The following is a 24,090-nucleotide window of genomic DNA, read 5'->3' on the forward strand; positions in this document are numbered from 1 at the left end:
TGATCTGATTGGTCAAAATACAAATGAGTGAAAACATCAGAATTGGGCTGCCTGTGTAAACACAGCCTTAGAGACCTGTATATTATCATTATTATTTAATGACGCTGTCAGTCACAGAAGAGCAGTGAAATATTAAAGTTGTCATTCAGACTGTTTGAAGTGAAGAAAGCCATAACAGTTTGCTGGATATTATTAGTAATTCTACATATTAATATCTATTCCTGTTCCATCTAGTCCATCATTCCATTGCTCCTCCTCAGTCACCAAAGGATATTGAAACGAAAACCCCTCAGTGGGAAATGAAAACGGGCTTTTTTTACGTAAAAAACGATCCCCCACTTTGAGAGCAAAGTGAGGTAAATCCAAAGTGACAACATATGTTTGTTGAAGGGGGAAGCTCAGTATGCCTTGGTGTGCGGCTTCCTCGTCCGCTGTGTGGTCTTGGTGTCAGGTCAAGGTCTGCTGGTCTGTGGTGATGTCTAGCTTTCCTGTCATAAACCATCTTCATCATCTCCACCATGAGATGCTGTCCACTGACTGTGATCTATGAGGACACCAGCCCTCCTCTTTTTTTTCCACAGTAGCCTTGGCTTCCCATCACCAGAGAACTTAACAATAGAGGCAATGTGAAGGTGCTATATGAGGAGGGCAAGGAGCCAGGGCCTTTGAGAAGAATCCAAGGGAGTAGAAAAAGGGAGAGTGAATGATGTCATCCCCATTAGATGCCACTATGGCTCAGTTTGAAAATGGATTCTTTGGAGAAATATTTCCTAGATGACTAATGTCAAGGAGCCGTGTAGTTAGGTGGTTTCTACACTTGTTACTCATTGCTAGTGTCACAGTAAATAATAGAGGAGTTATTTACTGTGACAATCTCTTAGAGAATCATGTTGGATTCATGAACAAGAAGGTATCTGAAAACATTGCTATATATTTTGAGATACCTTCTTGTTCATGAATCCAACATGATTCTCTAAGAGATTGTACATTTGTAATTTGAAAGCTAGACTTTGTTAAGGAAGGATACGTGTGTGTATTTCCAAGAGGAGCAAAAATACGAGTTTAAATGAGAGAGTAGAACTGATTACAATGAGTGGAGGACCAGCAGGTCAGTAACTCCAGGGTCTGGAGCCATTGTAATGGACTGGACTGTGTCAGGTGCACATCCCATCTTCAGCTCAGCATACTTAAACAGGGATTTACAATTCCTGGCAGTTTACATAGCAACACAAATGCCAGAATCCCTGAAAGTTCAACTAAGAGCAAAGAGTCAATAGCCTACCACTTGTATCACTGTCTTCTGTGTTCGAACTGAGACCCTGTATTCCCATGCAGCCTTTATAGTTTACACACGCACATGAGCACGCACGCACATACACACACACACACACACACACACACACACACACACACACACACACACACACACACACACACACACACACACACACACACACACACACACACACACACACACACACACACACACACACACACACACACACACACACACACACACACACACACACACACACACACACACACACACACACACACACACACACACACACCTCACAGCTAGTCCTCAAGTCAGTTGATTTAGGTGAGTGTCCACACTGGGGGTAAATACCGATCACACAGCTGTGCTCTGACTAAGGCCTGACTGAATGACTGAGTGACTGACTGGTTGACTGTTTTCAGGGACTGTGTGTGTCTCCCCTGAGAGGATGAGACAGGGCGACAAAGCATTATGTCAGCAGTAACCAGAGATGGTGCCCATCATGCATGTGAGAGATATAAAAACGCTGACTCATGACAAACTCTAGGAGACCTGGCAACACATTAACACATTAAGGGATATCTGAGACCAGTACACACTCGTGTTGAAGAAAAGGTTGATCACTGTAACCATAAACAAACTACTATTTATTCCCTGACATTACAGTAAATTCCTGTTGGGTCGTGGAACCAGCCCCCTCACTTAACGTAATAACACCACATTACAGAGAGTATCTGCTTTACATAAATCACACGAATGAAATCAAGATAAAGACTTTAAAAGGAAACGGTCATTTCTGATTTGAGATCCAGAGTGGTGCCAGCTTCGCATCAAACATTTCTTTACCACAGACCAAGACCATCGAATAGATCTGATCCCTGCTGAATAAAATGAGAATTACTTCATGCACGCCACAGCCTATCTTTAGAAATAGCTCAAATGTTGCCGACTGATAATCTGATATACGATCAAATAAATAGATTGTATCAGCATTGGGCTCCCGAGTGGCACAGCGTTCTAAGGCACTGCATCTCAGTGCTATTCTTATTTATTTTTTAATTAAACCTTTATTAAACTAGGCAAGTCAGTTAAGAACAAATTCTTATTTACAATGATGGCCTACCCCGGCCAAACCCTCCCCTAACCCGGACGACACTGGGCCAATTGTGCGCCGCCCTATGGGTGATACAGCCTGCATTCAAACCAGGTACTGTAGTGACGCCTCTTGCTCTGAGATGCAGTGCCTTAGACCGCTGCACCACTCGGGAGCCCAGTGCTAGAGGCGTCACTACAGACACCCTGGTTCAAATCCAGGCTGTATCACAACGGGCCGTGATTGGGAGTCCCATAGGGCGGAGCAGAATTGGCCCATTGTCGTCTGGGTTTGGCCGGGGTAGGCCATCATTGTAAATAAGAGTTTGTTCTTAACTGACTTGTCTAGTTAAATAAAGGTTAAGTTAAAAAAAAGATTATAATAATTGTCACTTGTTGAATTATATTCTACGGAATTATATTATTTTGAGCTTTTTTGATGAAAGAGACTATAAAGAATGAGATATGTTGAATATTGTGCTTGAACTGCGAGTTTGCACCTGTTTTCCAAATGAAATAACCCACAAGCTAAAACAAAACGTGTAATAGTAGAAAAGGCCCTTTGACCTTTTGAGTTAGTGACTAGTTAACCTGTGCTTATCTTTCAAACTGTGCTCTGGCACTGATATTATCACTGTTATGGTCCACTGAGTCGAAGACCCATAATGCTCAGCTCTTGCAGCACTGCCTGCACTTTAACATATACAGATCTAGAGCTGAATGGCCAATAGTACTGTAATCTGGTGACTCATACTACTAATAACTCAGTTCTAATCAGTTGGACAAAACCTGTCATCAACCCTAGTGCAACAGATCAACAGTCTGTAGGTAGGTGTTGCTGTGTTAGTCAGTCACCTGGTGTTGGCAGTCAGAGGTTAGATACATATCTGCCAATAAAGTGGGGGAGTACACAGTACAGTATTTTGCTTGGTGACCATAACTATTGGATTACTAGGCCTTTTACAGTAAAACGGGGGAATTAACGTATGGGAATATGAGGGGCGAATGAGGCTTACTGAGAGCATTTTGTGTAAACAGAAACACCACCCCCCTTTGGATGGCAGGATAAAGCCAGAGATTCCCTGCCAAGCTGCTAGCCCAGGCCCACTCTCTCTGTTACTCTGTACTGTGTTAGGCTATGCTGTGTGTTACACTAGGCCTGCTGTGGTTTTTGGGGATGATTGCGTGACAGACGGAGGGAAGGATTGAGTGTAATATAACAGGTCCTGGCTGCATGTGGACGTGGGGACTAGGGTTGACTCTAGCTAGCACTAATCCCCATGCAGCAGTACCAGCTGGTCTCCCAGGCTTTTACACTCAATATGAGCATAAAGCAGAATTATGCTCCTTCGTTTTAAATGGGAAATGTCCGATGTTGCACTCAAAACTGGGGAGATGTTAGAGCAGATGTAGCGGTCAGACTGGGGGGATGCAGCCGTCTGAACAGCTGTCTGAACACCAGGGGGTGGGTGAATGGAGTTACAGTCAAAAAGAGGTTAGAGGTGGAGAGAATTAAGGCTTTGAATGAAAAAAAAACCTTTAAGAAAGAAGGGAAAGAAAGAGGGTCTGAAAATGATGACCTTAGAATTGGGATCAGAGAACATGAAGGATTGTGGAGAAGAAAGACAGGTAAGGTAAGCAGAACTTGTAGAAAAGGAATTGTAGAGGAGACAGGGGCTGTTGGAGGATTATTCATCTAATGTTTGCATGTCCTTGCATAATAATCACACAAACGTCTTTCCAACGTTTGGATGGATGCATAAAAGCTGAGCTGTGATCTAGCTATTTTTTACTCGCTCACTGCTGACACCCTGCTGTGGTCCTAGCCGGAATGCGTTATTTTTGACTGTGTGAATTCTGATGAGTTTTCTGTGTCACGCAGTATTCTCTCTCTCCTAGGGGCTGCTACAGTGTGTCAATGTAGTAATCTGACTAGTCCAACTGTACTCCTCAAAACAATGGTGCACAGTTTCAATCATGGCCAACAAACACTGTACGTACGCAAATCTGCATGCTGGTGCACAATGACAGCATGAAGATATTTTTGTGAGAGTGTGTGTGTGTGTGTGTGTGTGTGTGTGTGTGTGTGTGTGTGTGTGTGTGTGTGTGTGTGTGTGTGTGTGTGTGTGTGTGTGTGTGTGTGTGTGTGTGTCTGTGTCTGTGTGTGTGTTTGTTTGTGTGTGTTTGTGTAGAAATAGGACAATCATCGCTTGTTCGTGTCTGGAGGAGGAGAGAGTGGGTGAGTTGAAGGGACGGGACGGGAGGAAAAAAATAATGAAGTTGTGTGTTTGGGAGCTCTCAACATATGTATTAGCTTTGCTGTCTGTCTCACAAAGATACACTCATTATGAGGAGTAAATGGTGCACTGTGAAGAGAGGAGAATGGCCTCCCTCTTACTAAAGCTTGGATGCTTCTATCCCCTACTGTACTGTAGCAAGCAGGGCTGGATCGCTAAAGGCAGACAAAAACAGGCTGTCCTGCAACAAATTAACAATAACTACCGTCTTTCACCTTCATTTGAATTGATAATCCAGGGTAATTATTAACTTCCACAGTTTAGACCGTACACCCTCCAGGTTTCTTTGCAGACACTTTGATGTAGTGAGTACTCTCCATTCATTGGGTGCTGTACGTGTTTCAGACGGCACTCCCGAATGGCTTCTCTGCCTTTTAGGACACAGTGGCGGAGTTCCAGGATGTCTTTATTGCAGTTCCACTGATCCGGCTATCAGATCTAACAGCGACTGGAAATCACTTTCATATCATAGCCTGTCGCTGTCTTCTGAGATCTGCAGCGCAACTACAAAAACCACAGCATGTTATGGGGGTAATATACTGTTGGCCTGAATAGGCTTAGTTGATTATCTGTTTTGCGGGTGGTGGTGGTGGTGGTGGTGGTGGTGGTGGTGGATACTGGTGTAGTGTGAAGACAGCTAGCTGCAGTGGTGTACTGTTTGTGTCACTTGTGTCTTTAGGGGGAGAGAGGATGTGGGAGAGACAGAGGCTGCAGGGGGAGACTGAATGCGATGACGGTGACATAATTTCCATCCATTTTTTATTTTTCTGTCTTTGTTCAATTTTGCATGGGCCCTATGCTAGCTTCGGGCAGCCAGGCTTCGAACGAAATAACATTTGGAAGTGTGGCCCCTGGAGAATAACCCTGTGCTGGTCTCTTCCCAGAGCCACTGTGTCTAACAACACCACATAGACCCATGTGTTTTGGCTAGCAATATAAACCTCGGTAAGTTTTTTGCCAAACCCTGTTCTTATTATGGGCTGGGGGATGGTCTCTGTCAGCTGGGCTATATCCCCTCGGCTTCAACCCCCCTCACACACACACTAAGAGATGACCTTTTGGACTGAATCCCCCCCATGGTAGAGAGACAGTGGTTTGACTGCAGCTGGATTTAGTGGGGTGACATCCATTAGCCAAGATCAGCCATCATTATGAGCTCTGACTAGTGGGCCTCCATACCAGTATACGGCTATAGAGAAATGCAGTATGGGGTTAGTGCGAACCTTGCACTGATGAGGGTAATGATGTGAATGATGATGATGATACTCTCTGACCTCTAACCTCCTTTTTCCCTCCCCAGGACCATGGACCTGAGCTTGCATGACGCTCTCACGGATGGGGCGCCCCAGTTGGGCCCGGACAACCCGGTGAGGAGGGACTTCATGGCTTCCCTGGAGAAAGAGACCTTTGATGACAAAGTAGGCGAGACTGTGGGAAAGACTGACTACCGCCCTCTGCTGGATGGGAAGGATGGTAAAGGTAAACTGGGGTGCAGGATGGATGGAGGCTTTGTGGGAATGGGAAAACCCATAGAGAATTGGGGCAGCAGAGAGACAATCCAAGGAGAGGATTTAGCTGATTCTTCTGCTCAGTAAATGCATATTATTGTGACGTATACCTGAATGCCAGCTGCTTACAACTTTAGGATAGACAATCTGTGAGTTCCCTGCCTCCACTTTAACCCCTCTTTTATATCTATGCAGATTATCCTTATCTCATATGCATGCAATATCATGTACATATGCTATTGTGTGTACCGTATAGTATATGTATCATGTAGTGTGTGAGTACATGTGTTCAGGAACAGACGCACCCTCTCCAGCGCCTGTTATTTACTGTACTCTCTTCCTGCCACAGCGTGTGCGTGCGTCATGCGTGTGTGTGTGTGTGGGTGCCTGTGTGAACGTGTGCATCCGCACTCTCGTGGGTGTGTGTGGATGTGTTGTTTGTTTTGGTTTGTAGCTGCCATCCTACTGTGTTGAAATGCAATTGCACCACTTTGGAACCTCATTTTGATGATCTCCAGCACAATGCTTGTGTCTATATAGGTGAAAATGGAGCATATCTATGATTTGTAGAAAAAAGTACAAATGTCTACACGATGACATCGTCCCAAAAAAAGTTAAAGCATTTTAAAAACAGTGATTTTCAAACACTATGAGATTCGTGGTGACATGGGGAGAAAGAAAACACCATCCCCTTAGCTAGGAAGTTTTGCACGTTTTGAAAAGATAGTTTTTTGTATGTTTAATCCTACCCTGTGATGTCACAGAGAAGGATTATTTAGGAGCTTCGTTTCTTTTTAACACGTACAGTATTTAGACACTGGTTCGGTGCTGGAGACAATGAATATTAGGTTGAAAAGTGGTGGAATTGCCTTTTCAGTTTGTGTGTCAACCTGAACCAAAGAGCGGAGTCAAAGAGGGACAATTTATGTATTTAAAAAATATTATTTGTAACTCACTCCATTTCTTAGGCAGTCTTTGGGATCTCTGATTCAGTGGTATTGTGCACTGATGTTATTGTGAACAGATTTTTTCTGAACTTGAACTTCATCTTGGGTGGCAACTTCCCCCTGATTTTATCTGAGAGAAATTTCACCCCAAAATATTTTGGCTACTGGAAAACTTCTGTGTTTGTTTCCGTCTACCAAGAAAGAACTCTGTCATGAGCATTTGGGGAAATTCACTCCTTTGGGCCATTCCCGTCACTGTGGTTAACCCCCCATTGTAATTGTTTATTGTGTTGCAAGGGCACATTTTCACAGCTGAATCATCCTCTTTTGGCTATGTTGAATGGCAATTGGTATTTTAGCCCCAGAGTGCAATTCCTAATTTGCACAGGAATAACAACATAGAAAGTGAGAGAAAAAAAAACGATAAAACAAAAAGTTCAGAGAATGAAGATTATTTTTCCTAACTCTACCATTGGATGCTGCTCCTCAAAGTAACGTAGCCAGCTAATACATGTGATATGTAATATGATAAAGCTCAAATGTAGAGCGATAAGTCTCCTCCACTCCAGATATAATATCCTTCCAGACAGTCAGTTCTTTCAGATCCAACTCTCTAACCACAGACAGTCTCAGTATACCTCAGACAGACAGACTCCGAGCACTCAGAGCATTCCCTTTCTCTCCCTCTCTCTCTCTCCATCTATCACTCTCTCACCTCGATCTCCCCCTCTCCCTTTCTACTTCTCTCTCTTTTTCGCCCTCTCTCCATCTAGATGACTATCACTGTCTTTGTCCATCTCTCCCAAACTCCTTCTCTTTCTTTGTCTCCCCTCGTGTCATGTCACTTCCAGAAGTGTCAGCCTGAAGACAGCATTAGGGCAGCATTAGCATAGCCCTGACTGGAGCAATATAACAAACTCAGTCATGCACAAGTCAGGACACAGCAATGTCAATTAACACCCGGGCCATGAACATCCTCTCCTCTGGTGTCTTGGCAACATCGGTTGCATGTTAATTATCCTGCTCTGAAACTGTAAATATTCACATGCATATTCAGTCAAAACAATTGATTAGGATTAGGGGTGGATTAAAGGTGGTATTCTTTGACTTCTGAGGCTTTATGACCTCTATGTCAATCCGAACTGAACACATTGATTTCTTTAAAAGTGGAGTTGATTGACACATATGACGTCAGCTTTTCCACACAGCTGCTTAATTGAATTATGTCTAATTAAGATAAATCAACATCCTTAGCCTACGCTACAGTATGGGGTTTATTTCAGGAGGGCATACAGAACACAGTGTACAATGTAGCATGTTGGCTAGTGCCAGCAGTGTGCTGCATGATAGAGGCTCTGCGGTTAGCATGTGACTGCAGTATGCTGGAACATCAACAATAGCAGAAGGAGGAAACAGCTCTGGCTCATCAAAAAGACACAACACCAGTGTTGGCAGTGCAGATCTGTGTGTGTGTGTGTGCTGATTTCAGCATCTCCTCTGTACTGTATAATGATTGATGCTTTTAGAGCGAGGGCTCTGGTCAGCCGCTGTGTAGATCAAGACTTTCCCAAGGAAATATGAGAGCATTTGCTGCTTATCAGTCACGTACTGTACACTAATCCTCTTCTTTGATACTGTAAGTAAAAAAAAATACTGTACTTTTTCAAAACAATTCTCAGATTTAGCTTCTGTTGGATCTAGTCAATATTCTTAGCATGTCTGATTTGTAGTGACAATTCAACATGCGTTCTTCCCTGAACTGAAGCCACACTACCATGAAAGACAAGAAGGATAATGTATATTTGTGTGTAAAATGTCAGTGGAAAATACACACTATATTAAGTTATTGTATCAGTCTATCATCTTAGCATGAGTAAAGGGATTCAACTCATGTTGTTGTCATGCAGTGCTATCAAATTCATCTTGCACTGAACTTTTGCCCCCTCTCCTTGACCTACACAAAGTCATTGCTGTGTTCATCAATCATTAAAGGCTTTCCCAGAATCCTCCCCCTTCCTTCCCTCCTTCCCCAACATCCTTCAATCTCAATGTCATTGGTCGTTTACTTTGTCGATTGTCATATGTAGTTGTCATATAGAATTGGATACTTTGATTTGGCTTTTCCCTTCATCTGTTTGTAGTAAAGAATCAAAGATCAGGCCTACATATGCTTATGACAAACAGCAACACAAAATGAGAGAAAGCCATATGTATACAGGAGGGAATTCAAAACAGCTCCTCTCACTGTACAGCGGTAATCATTATCATGAGAATGATGCCGTTTTCTCTTTTTGCTACACCAATTATCCCATAACCGGTGAACAGATATGTATGCAGCTGAAACACGACTCTCATGGTGGAGGAGGCTGAAGCTGGGTGTGCCTGCCAAATGGTGGCGTAGCACTGGAGAGGTTTTGACAAGCCGAGTGCATATCAACCCCACAGGGACCGTCTGGAGCTGAGGCTGGGGCTGACTCCCTGTCAGGCGATAGAGGCGATAGAAGATGATGGACTTTATCAGTTCTCTGGCCTCCAAGAAATAGCCCTTGAACAATGTCTTAGAAATGAGAAATAGCCCCTGGAACATTATCTTATGTGTTATGTCCAGCGTTAGGCCTATGTGTCATTCACCTACAGCCTATTGGGACTATACCATAACAGCTGGTGTAAGCTAATTACTTGTGTATTCAGTGTGGGTGTAAACTCATTAGTCACAGAACACATACACCGTACTTTATAAGTGGTCCATTAGCAATCCATGGAGGGCGTTCCATCCCTCCTACATAAACAACACAACTCCCTCCTTCATCCTTGTGAACCGCAGGAATTTAACACGCTCATGAATGTCAGTCACGTACAGCGTATTTTACAATTCATTTCTCACAACCACAGCCTTATTTAGTTACCGTTTAAAAACAGAAATCAACAAACGTCTGCTTAACCTCCATTCTGCACCTTACGTAAGGGTGTCCTTACGTAAGTACCAGGCTAGCAGACATGCTTCTGTGCTGATGGAGTGAGGGAGAGCGAGGAAGGTCATTGTGACTCCTCCGGCAGAGTACAGAGGGAGCCATTGCACTCGGCATGACTTGGCAGTCTTTTGGTCTGGACACTAACTACCTCACGGCGCGTCTGCTTTTAAGAGTTTTATTCTCTTATTGTTATTATTGCTCCTGGACCCTTGTGTCATAACAGGATATTTGTATTTTATCTCCCTGCCTGCAGTTTGGGCTCCTAATTTCCCCTCTGAAAGGCTACTTGTCTTGAATATCCATATGGTGTTTAGCTCCCTCAGCGATCCCAGGACATCCCTTGTAGTTCACTTCTGAAACCAGAGAGTTCAAACTCCCCAAACACATAATTTAGGTGTCCCTTTCAATTTAACCGAGAATAGCCTGGACCGTATTTACTTTCTGAGGTATCATACAATACTGCACCAGACAAGAGACCTAAATAATACAGTGTAGCCTACAACACTTTCGAAGCGAAACTATTTATAGTTAACTGTGACTGTGAGAGCTCTGACTGCAGTCTACTGTATCTGTTGTCTGATCTGATGTTGTGCGTGTATTCTAAAACCAGTGTGATATTGTTAGCCCTGGTTCCATTGGTTCCGTGCCATCCTCTGGGGTATAGGAAACTCTGGGCTCCTATGCCAGGGAAGTCTTTGCCATGCTCTGCGTGCCAGGACTGATGTCAGGTCAGACACCGTGCCAGCCCGTCTAGGGTGTTGCTGGGGCGGTGGGGATGTGGTTTTTGGGCTATGTTGGCATAACTCCACTTAAGGGTTCTGAGGGGAGGCGGACGTGCTGCATTGAACGTACATAGGAGAGGACCAACACCTTGATGGTCCCCAGAGGCTGCTGTTGCTGAGCAACACAAAATACTGGGACTTACACCTTCCCTCACGTGACTCTTTCAGATATCTTTGTTTTATCATGAAAGCTGTGCTGGTATTTAACACTAGAAATTGGTGTGTGTGTGTGTATTTCTCCCCGTTTGGTATTTTGTACGTCTCGTTGCAGGACATATCACACAGTATCTGACTCTACACACTGATGGATGACTTTAGTTTTGTAATATCACCTAAGTTGCATCTAGTCAAGCAGAAGAGGTCAGATTGACATGCAATGATTTCTCTGGGGTTGTGTGTGTTTGAATGTATATGGGCCGAATGATCTGGTAAAGCTGCAGAGCCCTACAGGAATAAACACCAGATAGTACAGTGAGTTCCTCTAGGCTGGAATTTAAGCTTTAGCTGAGGTTTTTATGTCAATCAGTTATGACACAGACGGGAAAGGGTTTGCCGCCAGAACCTCAGATGCTCTCGTCTGGTTGGTCGGTTGCGTAACCATAGTAATGGCCCACGGTCCTGTACTGTCCCCTCTCGTCACTGTCACCCCTCTGCTGTGTTCCAGAGAGGGATGCTTTTAGGGACAGCACCCTGAGACACATTAGAGTAGCCTATTAGTCTAGGCCAGACATCTACTGACACTTTAGACCAGGTGGGCTGTATTCAATGTGCTTATCAGTTGTTGGAGGTGGAGTTCATATAACTAAACATTTATAGAGTTTATTTTTTATTTTTTTTTATTTCACCTTTATTTAACCAGGTAGGCAAGTTGAGAACAAGTTCTCATTTACAATTGCGACCTGGCCAAGATAAAGCAAAGCAGTTCGACACATACAACAACACAGAGTTACACATGGAGTAAAACAAACATACAGTCAATAATACAGTAGAAAAATAAGTCTATATACAATGTGAGCAAATGAGGTGAGATAAGGGAGGTAAAGGCAAAAAAGGCCATGGTGGCAAAGTAAATACAATATAGCAAGTAAAACACTGGAATGGTAGATTTGTAGTGGAAGAAAGTGCAAAGTAGAAATAGAAATAATTGGGTGCAAAGGAGCAAAATAAATAAATAAATACAGTAGGGGAAGAGGTAGTTGTTTGGGCTAAATTATAGATGGGCTATGTACATGTGCAGTGATCTGTGAGCTGCTCTGACAGTTGGTGCTTAAAGCTAGTGAGGGAGATAAGTGTTTCCAGTTTCAGAGATTTTTGTAGTTCGTTCCAGTCATTGGCAGCAGAGAACTGGAAGGAGAGACGGCCAAAGGAGGAATTGGCTTTGGGGGTGACCACAGAGATATACCTGCTGGAGCGCGTGCTACAGGTGGGTGCTGCTACGGTGACCAGTAGAGTAGCCTAGTATAGCAAAAATATATGGAACATTTTCCAAATACTTATGAAAGACACTGTAGCCTACATTGAAACCAGGAGGGCAAATCTGCTTGCAAGCTTTGTCAGTGGTACGGTTGCAAATCTACTGGTAATTTACCAAAGTTACCATATTTTTCAGTAGTTCAGAATTATAGTATACAATAAAAAAAATGTCTTAAAGCCCCCAAAGCAACATCACCTTTGGTCAATTTTGTCACTTTTAATATTAGACAGGGGCAACAGAGTTAGTTACTTTAGCTTAACATGGTCACATGCATGTTAGCTAAGCTGCAAGTGTGCACAGTTGTGCAGTACCCCCGGGACTGCCGTGCAGAAGAAATATCAGCAGAGAAGCAAGAGATTGAACTTCACTTAACTTTCTCGAGTTTTCGCCTTTAGTTAACACTATCAACGTCTCCCTTTACTGTGGGAATTGTGATCAAATCAACACAATATTAGCCACTTTCAATGCAACATACCGAAACAAACTAGGCAAGAGATGTTGTAGGCAGAACGCATCAGAGTAGGATTCCATTGCATTGACAAGCACGAATCAGTCTGTACTCTAAACAGACCAGTGCTGCATAACCAATCAGAGCTGCAGTAGGCTGATATGCAAATAGACCATTGCTATATATGGATCTGTGCCATTCACTTTGCACTGGACTGTGTTTACAGCATGATTGGTCGTGAGTAGGTGCGCTTGTTTTGAGATCAAAGCGAGAGCTGAATGTAGCCAAGTGTTCACATTTTTTCGTATCCTTTGCTAGTTAGTGAGTTATTAGCCAGTTATAAATAATTTGTAGTCAGCAATGGTGGAGTGATTCCTTCTTAAAAGAGCATAAAATGTGTACATTTCTAGACATTTTTGAAAAGTGAGTCAGGTAAAGAGCTTTTTTTTTTGTCTTTAAGGGACAGTGTTATATTTTGAGACAGGCTTGAATAAGCTAAGTAGCCAATAGGCAGAGGGTAGAATAATTTGTCTGATTCTCTGTAATAATGGTATGGAAATAATAATGAATGTATTCTGTAAAGTGGTTTCTTGCATTAAACGACAACATTTTCAGTCACCTGGTCTGAAGGACAAGTGGATAAGCCCTGCATGATTTTTTCCAAAAGTCTCATGGAGTGTAAGCCTACATTGAACACAACACATTGGCTGCTACTGTAGGCTGAATGATAGAACAGCTATTTCCATGTTAAAATGTTATGGGATGCATTTTCTCCATTGTTTTTGATGGTAGGCCACTCTGGTAGGCCTACGTTATGATCAAATAGGCACAGTAGCCCACTTGACCACTGTTATAACTGTAACTTAAAGCAGGTACAGCCTCAGTGTTCACAGTAAACGCTCGCTTGTTGCACCGAATTTTCACAATGTTCAAGTTTGCCCTCAGCAGACTTGAAATTTGCTCAGTACTGAACATTTTTTGACGGAACATTGGTCACACGACTTAGTCACTTGCTCCTATCTCTAACACTTCAGTCCTGATGTTGATGTTCTGTTTTTTTGCCTCGTCATTGCAGGTTCCAGTATGATGCCAGGAGGACAGATGGGGACTGGGATGCAGCGGCAGGAACCAATGGGAGAGAAGCGTCCCTGTCCAACTGGACAACAGTCTGCCTTCAATGCTGACTACCTTTCAGGTGAAGCTTCTTTCCCCCGGTTTGAATTCCTCTAGTGTTTTATGTATGCTCAAGTGATAAGGCATGCCCTGTGAAAAGGCATTTTGTGAAAGGACAGGTTTCCATGGTTTCTATATTTGATTCTATTTTACTGTAATTGTCTTTTTTTTTTTATCCCTATCATCAATTGCCTTAGATGCTAAAGATCCCTCTGTGGCATATTAAGCTGTCTAGTTACCTAGAGCTGCCTGTCAAGTATGCCTGGCACAGCCCGGGCACTCTTAGGAATGTAAATTGGGCAGTACAGTGTTGCAGGACACCTAGTTAAACGTGTGCCTGCATCTAACTAAGGCTGTTGTTGTTGTCTCCGTGTTGCTGTTTTCTCTAACCGTCTGGACATTCATATTTCATAGCTAACTATGAGTTGTGTGATTGTGAATGATATTGCTCTCTCCTTTGGGGGGGGGGGGTTTAGACTGGCTATTGATCTGTGTCTGTTGTGTACTAATCTGGTATTGGTAACTGACGTCTGATGTCTATCTCTCTCTCTCTCTCTCTCTCTCTCTCTCTCTCTCCCCCCATCTTATCTCTAGGCCCAGTGTCTAGTATGATGGGAATGCCTGGTGAGGGGAACCAGAACAAAGGAATGAAGGACAGCAACATGCCAGACTCTTTCATGGGTACTGCTTAATAATACTGTGAAGTGTTTATGTAACACCAGCATGTAGTTAGGGCTGTGACGGCCATGTAATTAGGAATGACGGTATTTGGCCAGAGCCAAATGACCGCGGTCACTGAAATAACCTTTCGAATAGAAAACAAAATACCTAGAAAATAAATTAATATATACATTTTTTTTTTTTACGCACATTGGAATTGGAATCGTATTTACGGTCATTGAGTACGTTGCGTATGCGTCATCGATGGGCCGTGGCGGTGCACTCCTTCAAGAAGTGAATGGGAGTCAATTGGGTGCTTGCTCAAAAACCCAACATTAGCATGAATCCCATGAACAAGAAGTACAACATTACAAATCTTTTCAGAGAAATTAGATAATCAACTTGTTCTCTGTAATATCGTATAGCTTTGGAATCGTGACATTACGTTGGCCTACTTTCAAGGAAAATAGGCATGTTTCTAGACTCATACCCTGACTTTAAGAAGGGATTGCGTGACGATTAGCTTAGCTACCGCATGACGCAGCATGACAACGTGGATGCGACTGGTTGACAGTCTGCTGTGTGTGGCATTATACGTTTCTCCATTCATTACCCAATGGGATTCCTATCTCCTCCTTTCTCTAATATCTCTGACTTAACTCAACTGGCATTACAAAAATACAATCCATTGCATGTGCCACATCAGTTAACATCATTTGAATGACCATTCTACATTACCATGGAAATGTTTGCATCACAATACCAGGCAGCTATTGCTAGTGTACCCATGAGTTTACCGGTCAAATTGCCAGAGTTTGCTTGTTTCAGCAAGGCGCAACAAAGTTTTATCACGTTAAGAGTCCATGTTATGGAAGAAACGGACTCAACCGCACGAATGCCCGACCGTCCCGTCTTTAGTCAGCTGTTCGTCCTCCCCCTCAGGGAACCAGTGGCAATATATCTAAAACGTTCCCTTTGGATGACTAAGTTATGTTAGGTTATGACGGTTCTTTCATTTTCCCGACGGTCTTCACCCATAGGCTAACCGTCGATTACACGGTTATACTGTAGTACGGTAATTGTGCCAGCCTTACATGTAGTGCTTATCACTGTGTAGTATAGCACAATATAGTAGTAATAACCTGTATAATAGAGTAGTTATAACACATAATAGAATAGTATTAACCTGTTTGTCTTAATTCCACTCCCAGGTTTCTCCCAGCCAGGGATGATGAGCATGAACATGAATATGACCATGAACATGAATATGACCATGAACATGAATATGACCATGAACATGAACATGAACATGAACATGAATATGAATATGAACATGAATATGAACATGAATATGAATATGAACATGAACATGAACATGAACATGAACATGAACATGAACATGAATATGAATATGAATATGAACATGAACATGAACATGAACATGAACATGAATATGAACATGAACATGAACATGAATATGAACATGAACATGAACATGAATATGAATATGAACATGAACATGAATATGAATATGAACATGAACATGAACATGGGTTCAGAAGGTGTGGAGGGCATGGCTCCATTCCAGTCAGGCATGCCTCTTATGGGCTACTCTCAGAAGGCCTCTCCTCTGTTTGCCTCAGCCCCCCAAGCAGTCCCAGGCCCCCTTTAAACCCAATGACCACTACCCCTCTGCCCCGGGCCACAGGTAAGAGGTTGTCTCACACAGATCAGTTCAACTGGGGGCCTGGGTGGGATGTCCAGAGGTCCAGTCACCAGTTACAGTAAAACACAGTATCAAATGTCAGGAAATCCAATAGGTTTTGATGATGATAGAGCTAAAATGTGACCATGAACAGGGTAAACTATAACCGTCACTTCTTCTAGAGGGTTCCTCAAAGTGCCAGCACCTTAGTAATCCAAAGGGAACGTTTTAGATATATTGCCACTGTTTTTGTTTTTACAAACTAATGCAGAACTTGTAGTTAATAGCCAGCTAGTGGTATTAGTTGTTACTTACATAACGGTTATTTTCGTGTAGCGGCCATCAGAGCAGAAATCCAGTGCTGCTCCGGCATAAATTATAAGGTTCAAATCACACAACTCTTTAGTTTATTACGCAATACGTCAGATCTTACTGTAACTTTATAACATTTGTTTGAGAAGCAATAATAATTATGTGAGGATTCCTAACCTTGTTTATTAGGAAAAAAGAAGAAAAAAATTCTTAGACAACCCTCCCCCCCGCATCAAAGTCCTCATTGAAGTGCTCCGTTATATTTGGATACATTTATAAAATATGGATACATATATAAAATAAGATACATATATAAAATATGTATCTTTAAATATTCATCTTGAATATTGCTTTCTGAGTGAGGAAGCCACATAGACTAGAAGTAATGTGCATTCTGTCATGAGGCCAAACTGAGGCTTTGGGTTCAGATGCTCGCTTCACTTTTTAAATGCCAATATTGCATGAAACGTAGATGATAATGATAATCGGATCTCCTGCACATGTTGTTTGACATAGACACGTAATCAAGGAAGGAAGGACATTAAGGAAAATAGCACATCAATCAATTAGAGAAGAGGGCAGCGATACACTATTTAGATGAAAAATACATTATCATTAACGATTGGGGTGAGAGAGGGGAGAGGAGCTTTTCATTATTTTTCATTTCTCTCTGCCCTGCCGTGTTAAGTATTGGAATGGTACTACCCATCAGTATTAATGGACGCAGAGAGGTTTTGGCCTTGTTATGTCTTTATCACAACATAAAAAAGGGCATGTGCAGTATGTTGTTTTTGTGTGTACCGTATCTTTCATATATTTATGATTTGATGTAAATATTGTCTACTTCTAATGTCCTCCTCAGTATTTGTTTGTACTGGGTACCACATGTCACATGACCCCTTCCTCTTGATTCATTGTTTGTCTGTGTTTGTCTATGTGACCTGCCTCTGTTGTTGTTATGCAGTCTGCCTGTTCCTTGTACATGGATTAATTTGCTCATCCGCTCATGCGATGTGCTGTCGAGTGTACAGTAAACATCACACTGCTCAGTCTCAGTACAATCTCCATTCTCCCCCTGCCCCGCCCCGGCAGAGAGAATCACACCCAATCAGCTGCAAGCTCGGAGCAGTGCACACAAAAAAATTGTCCCTCTTCAGACTAACATGTAATCCATAAGCCTAAAATGCACATCTATAAGCCTACTGGCCAGGCCGTAAATAAATTATAGTGGAGGTCGTGTCAATATGACTTAACTTAACTTAATCAGTTCAAAACTCAAGGCACAATTTTATTTCACACAATTGATTGAATCATTTTTATTTGTAGTTTAATAAGAAAAAATGTTACTCAGTGGTTGAGTTTCATACATTTTGGTCGGAATTTCTTAGAGCAGATAAGATATACCCTGATTTTACACATAGCAATGAATGGAGAGGATTGGCAATTGGTTATTGGTCTTTACTATGGTCTTTACTATGGGTAGTGACATTCCTTCCTCCTCTCTGCTCATCAAGAAGTTTGGACAAACCCAAAATCCTGGGCAGGTGGTGAATCCAGGCTGCAAGCCTCAGAGGGTCTCAGCCTCTCCTCCAGCAACTCAGTGGAGGAGAGCCCCTACTCCGACCCCCTCAGCCCCCACGGCTCCCAGGGCCAGGAGACCGGCTCTGGGGACGAGAGGGGGAGTGAAGGGGTCAACAGCAGCAGCAAGCAGCAGAAGAGGAAGAAGAAGAAAAGGAGGTCCAGGGAGGAGGTGTATGACTTCTTGGACAGGCAGGAGGCTCCCGATGCAAAGGAGGAGGAGGGCGAGACAGAGAGCGGAGCCTCAGACGGCCCTCTGAGCCCATCCTCCCCGAGCAAGGAGGAGAGCTGGGAGTGTGAGATCCGAGGGAGGGGTGGGGGTAGGGTCAGGGGCAGGAAGAATAAGAGCAGGATGAAGCTCCCAGAGGAGTGGGGGCCGACACCTCATGCCACACAAGCGTCAGTGGCCTTGGAGTCTGCAATGGCAAATGCCTCTGGTCCCTTAAGTTCAACCCTGGAGAACATCTCCTCCCTAGTAGCCGGACCCCAGACTAACCCCTTTAGCAGTTTTATAGAGGACACCAAACCCTCTCACACCCCCACTGCCCCACCCCTCACTGAGAACCCCAAACCCAGTCACATCCTCACCACAGACCCTGCCCTTACAGACACTTTAATTAGTAACCTTAACATGTTTGAGCAACCTTCCCCTGCCAAGGTAAACATGGACTGGGAGGCTGAGACCCCCGTTAAAAACACTGCCTCTGCCCTCCATTATGAACCCATGTGTATTGATGACTTTAAAATGCCCCCTCCCTTAGCCACTAAAGATGTTCTACCTCCCAAGAAGGATGAGGCGGCAAAGTCTTTCTCTGATCATGGTCGTCCTGAGGTCATGTCGTCTACTTCTGACCCGAAGCAGCTGGGCCCTCAGAGCTCCCCGGCTCTCAGCCCCCAGGTCTCGAAGACCTTCCTCTTCCTAGACTCTGCCCTGCAGACCCCCCAAGCCAGCACTCCTGCTTCACAGCCCCAGTCCCAGACCACCACACCCCAGGTCCCTCCTCCAAACACCACCACCTCCTCCTCTTTCCAGACCACTCCTCCTCCACTGTTTAGCCACTCATCCCAGCCTGGTCACGACACTCCCAGTCCCCGCCCTGCAGTGGGCTCAGGCCTCAACCCTGCAGCCCCGCCCTTTATCCCCACCACACTGCCACTCACAGAGCACCAGGAGCCACCGCTGCCAGAGCCCCCCCTCCTGGAAGGTTGGTGACACTGAAGAGGGGACATATCTATCAGTATGGGGGTGAATGATGACATTATAGTGCATGGTTCTCTCTGTGGACTGGGCCTGCTGTTGCTCGGCCATTATGTGTTTAATAGCACTGGTAATAACATGCTAACTAATTACACTGCTCTTTAACCTGACTGTGTCTGACTGGGCCTTGGGTCCCTCTTACCTAACTGACTGTCTGGCCTGTCTCTGTAGTACTGCACTGTTGATGATGATGATGATGATGATGATTATAATAGCATATTCATTGCTATGTGTCTGTCTACCTGCCTGATCATGTCAGCTGACCGGCCCAGCTCGTTTTATCGCCTATCTCTCTCCTTTCTAACACTGTAATCATATACTAATGACTCTACTGTCTCTGTAGATTACTCTCTGTGTGACTCTCGAGTGACTCCACTCTCCTTGGGATAGAAGTAACTAGCCTTCTCCCCCCTGATTGCCGCTATCCTAAATTGCAACGAGTAATTCTATACCCTAACTCTTTGACATTGAGTCAACCTTTCTTCACTAATCAAAGGGATGTTGGTTTGCAGTGTGATTTTCTCTCGTTCTCTCAAGAGGCTGCTTTCCCCTTGACTAAATGATGCTTTTGTTCCTCAAATTGCCTAAGCTGACTGAGGAGTCACTAACAGCTTTTCTTTCACATTCTCTTCCCACTTGTGTGTGTGAATTCACTTTCAGAACCATTTTGAGTGTCTCAAAGTGATCCCGGGCTAGAATCCTTAGATATGTAATTTGACCATTTAAAAAAATACACATTTTACTTTCATGCAATATTTGATTGGAGATATTAAAACAGATTTTCACTCAAATTGTGAATTGCTTGATGTGGACGTTATCATGTAAGTGAACTGAAATAACTGTGAGCTATGTTTTGTCTTTTCTCTCCCCCATGTGTACTGTATCTCCTGATGATGGCTCTGATGATGATGATGACGATGATGATGCTAAATAGGTGAGTTACATTTCCATTGTTGCCTTTGAGAATATTTAGATGTTTCTCATCAGTGGAATAATATGAAGGGAAACCCAGTGTTTATTTCTTTCCTATTTACGCCAAATGTCTGCCACAGGTTTTTGTTCTTTTCAACATTTCTTGTACTTTGCCTGTCTCACATTTGGTTAGATATATTCCATGTCAGGAAAAAGCTGGCACGTTTTCTAGTTTGCTCATTCGGTTGAGAGTAAGTTTGCCATAGTTCAGAGACTGTCCTGTGTTGGTCCTTCTCATTTTGTTGTCTTGGTTGGAGATTCCAAGGACTGCTAGGTTGTCACTTTCCTAAATTGCCAGACGGGCAGTGTGTAAGGTTGTTGTAGGTTCGCTGTTCCTCCTTCCTGGATGACACAGGTGTTTTTGGTTGACAAATGGTGGAAGTCAGTAGCATACTGCTTGTCTGTCTGCACCCCTCACATTCCCTTACTCAACCCATTCATCCCATTCAGCTGTTAATGGATAATTAACAGATGACCAGGTAGGCGGGTTGGTGTGTGGAGGGACAGTGAGGGACTGGCCTCTGCTGGCCTTTCTGTATTCTCACCCCACATCCTCCTCCCTCAATCACTGTCTTTGTTTTTCTCCCCCCCTCACTCTCTCCCCCTAGCAGCCTCTCTGTTTTGTTGCCTTTCTCTCTCCTCTCTCTTTCTCTCTCCTCTCTCTCTTTCTCTCTCATCTCTCTCTTTCTCTCTCCCCTCTCTCTCTTTCTCTCTCCTCTCTTTCTCTCTCCTCTCTCTCGTTCTCTCTCATCTCTCTCTCTTTCTCTCTCATCTCTCTTTGTCTCTCTTCTCTCTCTTTCTCTCTCCTCTCTTTCTCTTACTCTCCCTCTTTCTCTCTCCTCTCTCTCTTTGTCTTTCTTCTCTCTCTTTCTCTCTCCTCTCTCTCTTTCTCTCTCATTTTTCTCTCTCCTCTCTCTCTCTCTCTCTCTCTCTCTCATCTTTCTCTCCTCTCTCTCTTTCTCTTACTATTTCGCTCTCCTCTCTATCTCATTTCTCTCTCTCTCTCTCTCTCTTCATACCCCCTCTCCTACACCCTCCCCAACTCTCTCCCTCCCTCCCTCCCTCCCTCCCCTCCCTCCCTCCCTCCCTCCCTCCCTCCCTCCCTCCCTCCCTCCCTCCCTCTCCATCCTCCTCTCCCTAATGCAATATTGATGGCTGGGACTTTTTTTGCAGTTACGTAAAGCACACAACCTGTCTTTTTATAGCCAGTGATCAGGGTGTGTGCAGTAGGCAGAGGGAGGTAGACGCTCAGTGGCTGTGCGGCGCGGTACTGCAGTCAGGGTTATCACAGCACTCCACCAAAGGTCTGTGTACTGGTACTGCTTGGCCCTGCTGCATAGTCATTATTCTGGTCAGCGGAGCACAGACAATCCTGCCACCAGCTAAACAAAGAGACCATCCAAAAGAGCATGCCCAGCCTGGCAAAGCATATAGCTACCAAAGTCGCCACTATGGTACTGATTGAGACGGGCAGTGCTGTCTTTATGTTTTTACGTCGTAGGTACCTTTCAGTAAATACTTCATCATCATGCTGTCGGTTTTAAGTGCAATTCTGTGTTTCACAGTGAATATCATCACACTGGACCATATATGTTGAAGCCAAGTAAAAGGACAGGTGCTATTTTAGTGTTGTTTATAAGATTGAAAATCCACGCTATTTTTCATGATTTATTAAAGCTGCAATATGTAACTTTTTGGGCGACCCGTCCAACTTCACATAGAAATGTGAGATATAGATCTGTCATTCTCATTGAAAGCTAGTCTGAGAACAGATTGAGCTGTTCTATGTGCACTATTTCTATGCTTCCAGTTCTTAAGTTTAGTTTTTGCGTCTTTTACTTTCAGTTTTGTACACCAGCTTCAAACAACTGAAAATACAATGTTTTTGGTTATGGAAATATATTTCACAGCGGTTTAGATGGTAACATGATGCCACACACTATACTTGCTTGTTTTGTCACATAATCTGACATTTTAGGAACCAGGAAATGGGAGAGCGATTTCTGCATTATTCACCTTTAATTGACCAATGGGGCCGTCATCTGGTGGTTCAATAAATGACTGGTGGTTATATCAAAGTTCTATCTGTAGCTGTGAATGTGGTCTAGCTGGCTGAAGATACCTCATGAATATTACAGAATGATAAAGCGAGAACACACCTGTGAAGATTCTGCTTGCGGCAGCATCACTGGGAACCACAGTCCTACTTTTAGCCACTCGCTATCTAAAAGAGCACACTAATATGAAAACGAAAAAACTTTTCAGTATAATGAAAACTAGATAAGTTGTCATCATGATAACCCGAATAGAACGTTTAATTGATTTTAAGCTTCAAACCAGAGAATATCAATGTAATTACTTTCCTCTTGTGGAAACAAGTGCTTGGATCTTGGATTGAGAATAAGATTTCATGTTGTCAGTACAATAGGCCTGAAGCTGAACATAAATATTGAATGATAGCAGGATCAAAACGAGGACACTTGAAAAACAATAGCAGTCATCTCAAATGCTAAACATTGGTATGAGCTTTTGGTCTTAAAAAGGGTTCAGACATTTGACCAGGTCACTATGCCCATATGGGCAACATTATTGTTGTTGAAACTAGATCAATTATACTATGATAGCTAATAACTAAGGTTGATCATTATGATCAAAACATATCATACTGCAAATATATTCACAATTCTGATCATTTTGATTCGAAAAAACAGCTTCCAATAATAACATTTCTGGCGACGCTCATTGATTATTACAGGAATGAATTGAAAGACAGCTCACTGCATTTCCTCACGGTTATGTGTTCTGACTTCTCAGCCAGGCAAATGATGTCTACAAAGCCAATATTAAACTCCACTCAGCCAGTGTGGCCTTTTTCCATGTCTCAAGCTTTTCCTTTTTTTTACCCCGTTTTCGTTAAGGGGCATAATTTGGCAGAATGATTTGGATTTTGTTTAATTAGTGTATCCGGATCAGTCCGCTGGACCATCAGATGTGTGAATTCATGACTCTGATACTTCCTTCGATGTGACACTTCATTTGACTTCATCTGACCCAATTTTGTTGTCATTCCACAAGATGGATCGTAAGCTACCAAGGAAGACGTGGGAAGGGATGAGTGTAGTGAGATGAGTCTCCCTCCCTCCGTCTTTTCCTTTGTCCTTTCTCTCCATCATTTGGAGTCCTCTCTCTATATGTCCCTACCTCTACTTCTCCTCATCCCTTCTTTATTATTGTGTTCATTCGGAGTCCTCCTCCTCTCCATCTCTCCATCCTTCCTTTGCCTTTTCTCTCTCGTCCTTCCACGTCATAGCAGCCTCTCTTTGACTGGGTGCTTGTTGCCATGGATATGGGAGGCGGTTTCCGTGGAGATGGAACAACTTAGGACTGCTGAGATGAAAAAAATGGGGTGTGACAGTCTGGAGGTTGGATTCCAGAAATAGAATTCTCTGACATACTTCCTCTCTGCTCAAAGGCTGTTATGGTATGAGGTGATTGTGCTCAGTATAATTGGTTGTTATACTGGTATTCACTGGGCACAGACATATCACTAATAATATCACTCACACTGGACACAGACATATTACACAGAGAATGGTACACTGGAACATATGGAAAGTGGCTTCATAGTGGCAT

At 43.4% G+C, this 24,090-nt stretch overlaps 1 protein-coding gene across 8 annotated transcripts in view; it reads left to right on the forward strand.

The window, feature by feature from the left end:
• Positions 1–24,090, forward strand: part of LOC106599272 (microtubule-associated protein 4) — a 47,043-nt gene that overhangs the window by 1,748 nt on the left and 21,205 nt on the right. For 2 of the 8 annotated variants that reach the window (XM_045714700.1, XM_045714701.1), the window contains exons 1-5: positions 4,539–5,199; positions 5,969–6,147; positions 13,875–13,994; positions 14,567–14,653; positions 18,164–19,432. In XM_045714700.1, the coding sequence (XP_045570656.1) occupies positions 5,189–5,199; positions 5,969–6,147; positions 13,875–13,994; positions 14,567–14,653; positions 18,164–19,432 (1,666 nt within the window). In that variant the 5' untranslated portion in view covers positions 4,539–5,188. Of the gene's footprint in view, positions 1–4,537; positions 5,200–5,347; positions 5,614–5,968; positions 6,148–13,874; positions 13,995–14,566; positions 14,654–18,163; positions 19,433–24,090 lie in introns of those variants that run through there. The other 6 variants (XM_014190418.2, XM_045714699.1, XM_045714702.1 and 3 more) reach the window with 6 other exon arrangements.

This window comes from Salmo salar, chromosome ssa03 (genome assembly GCF_905237065.1).
Source record: "Salmo salar chromosome ssa03, Ssal_v3.1, whole genome shotgun sequence".
Taxonomy (NCBI): domain Eukaryota; kingdom Metazoa; phylum Chordata; class Actinopteri; order Salmoniformes; family Salmonidae; genus Salmo; species Salmo salar.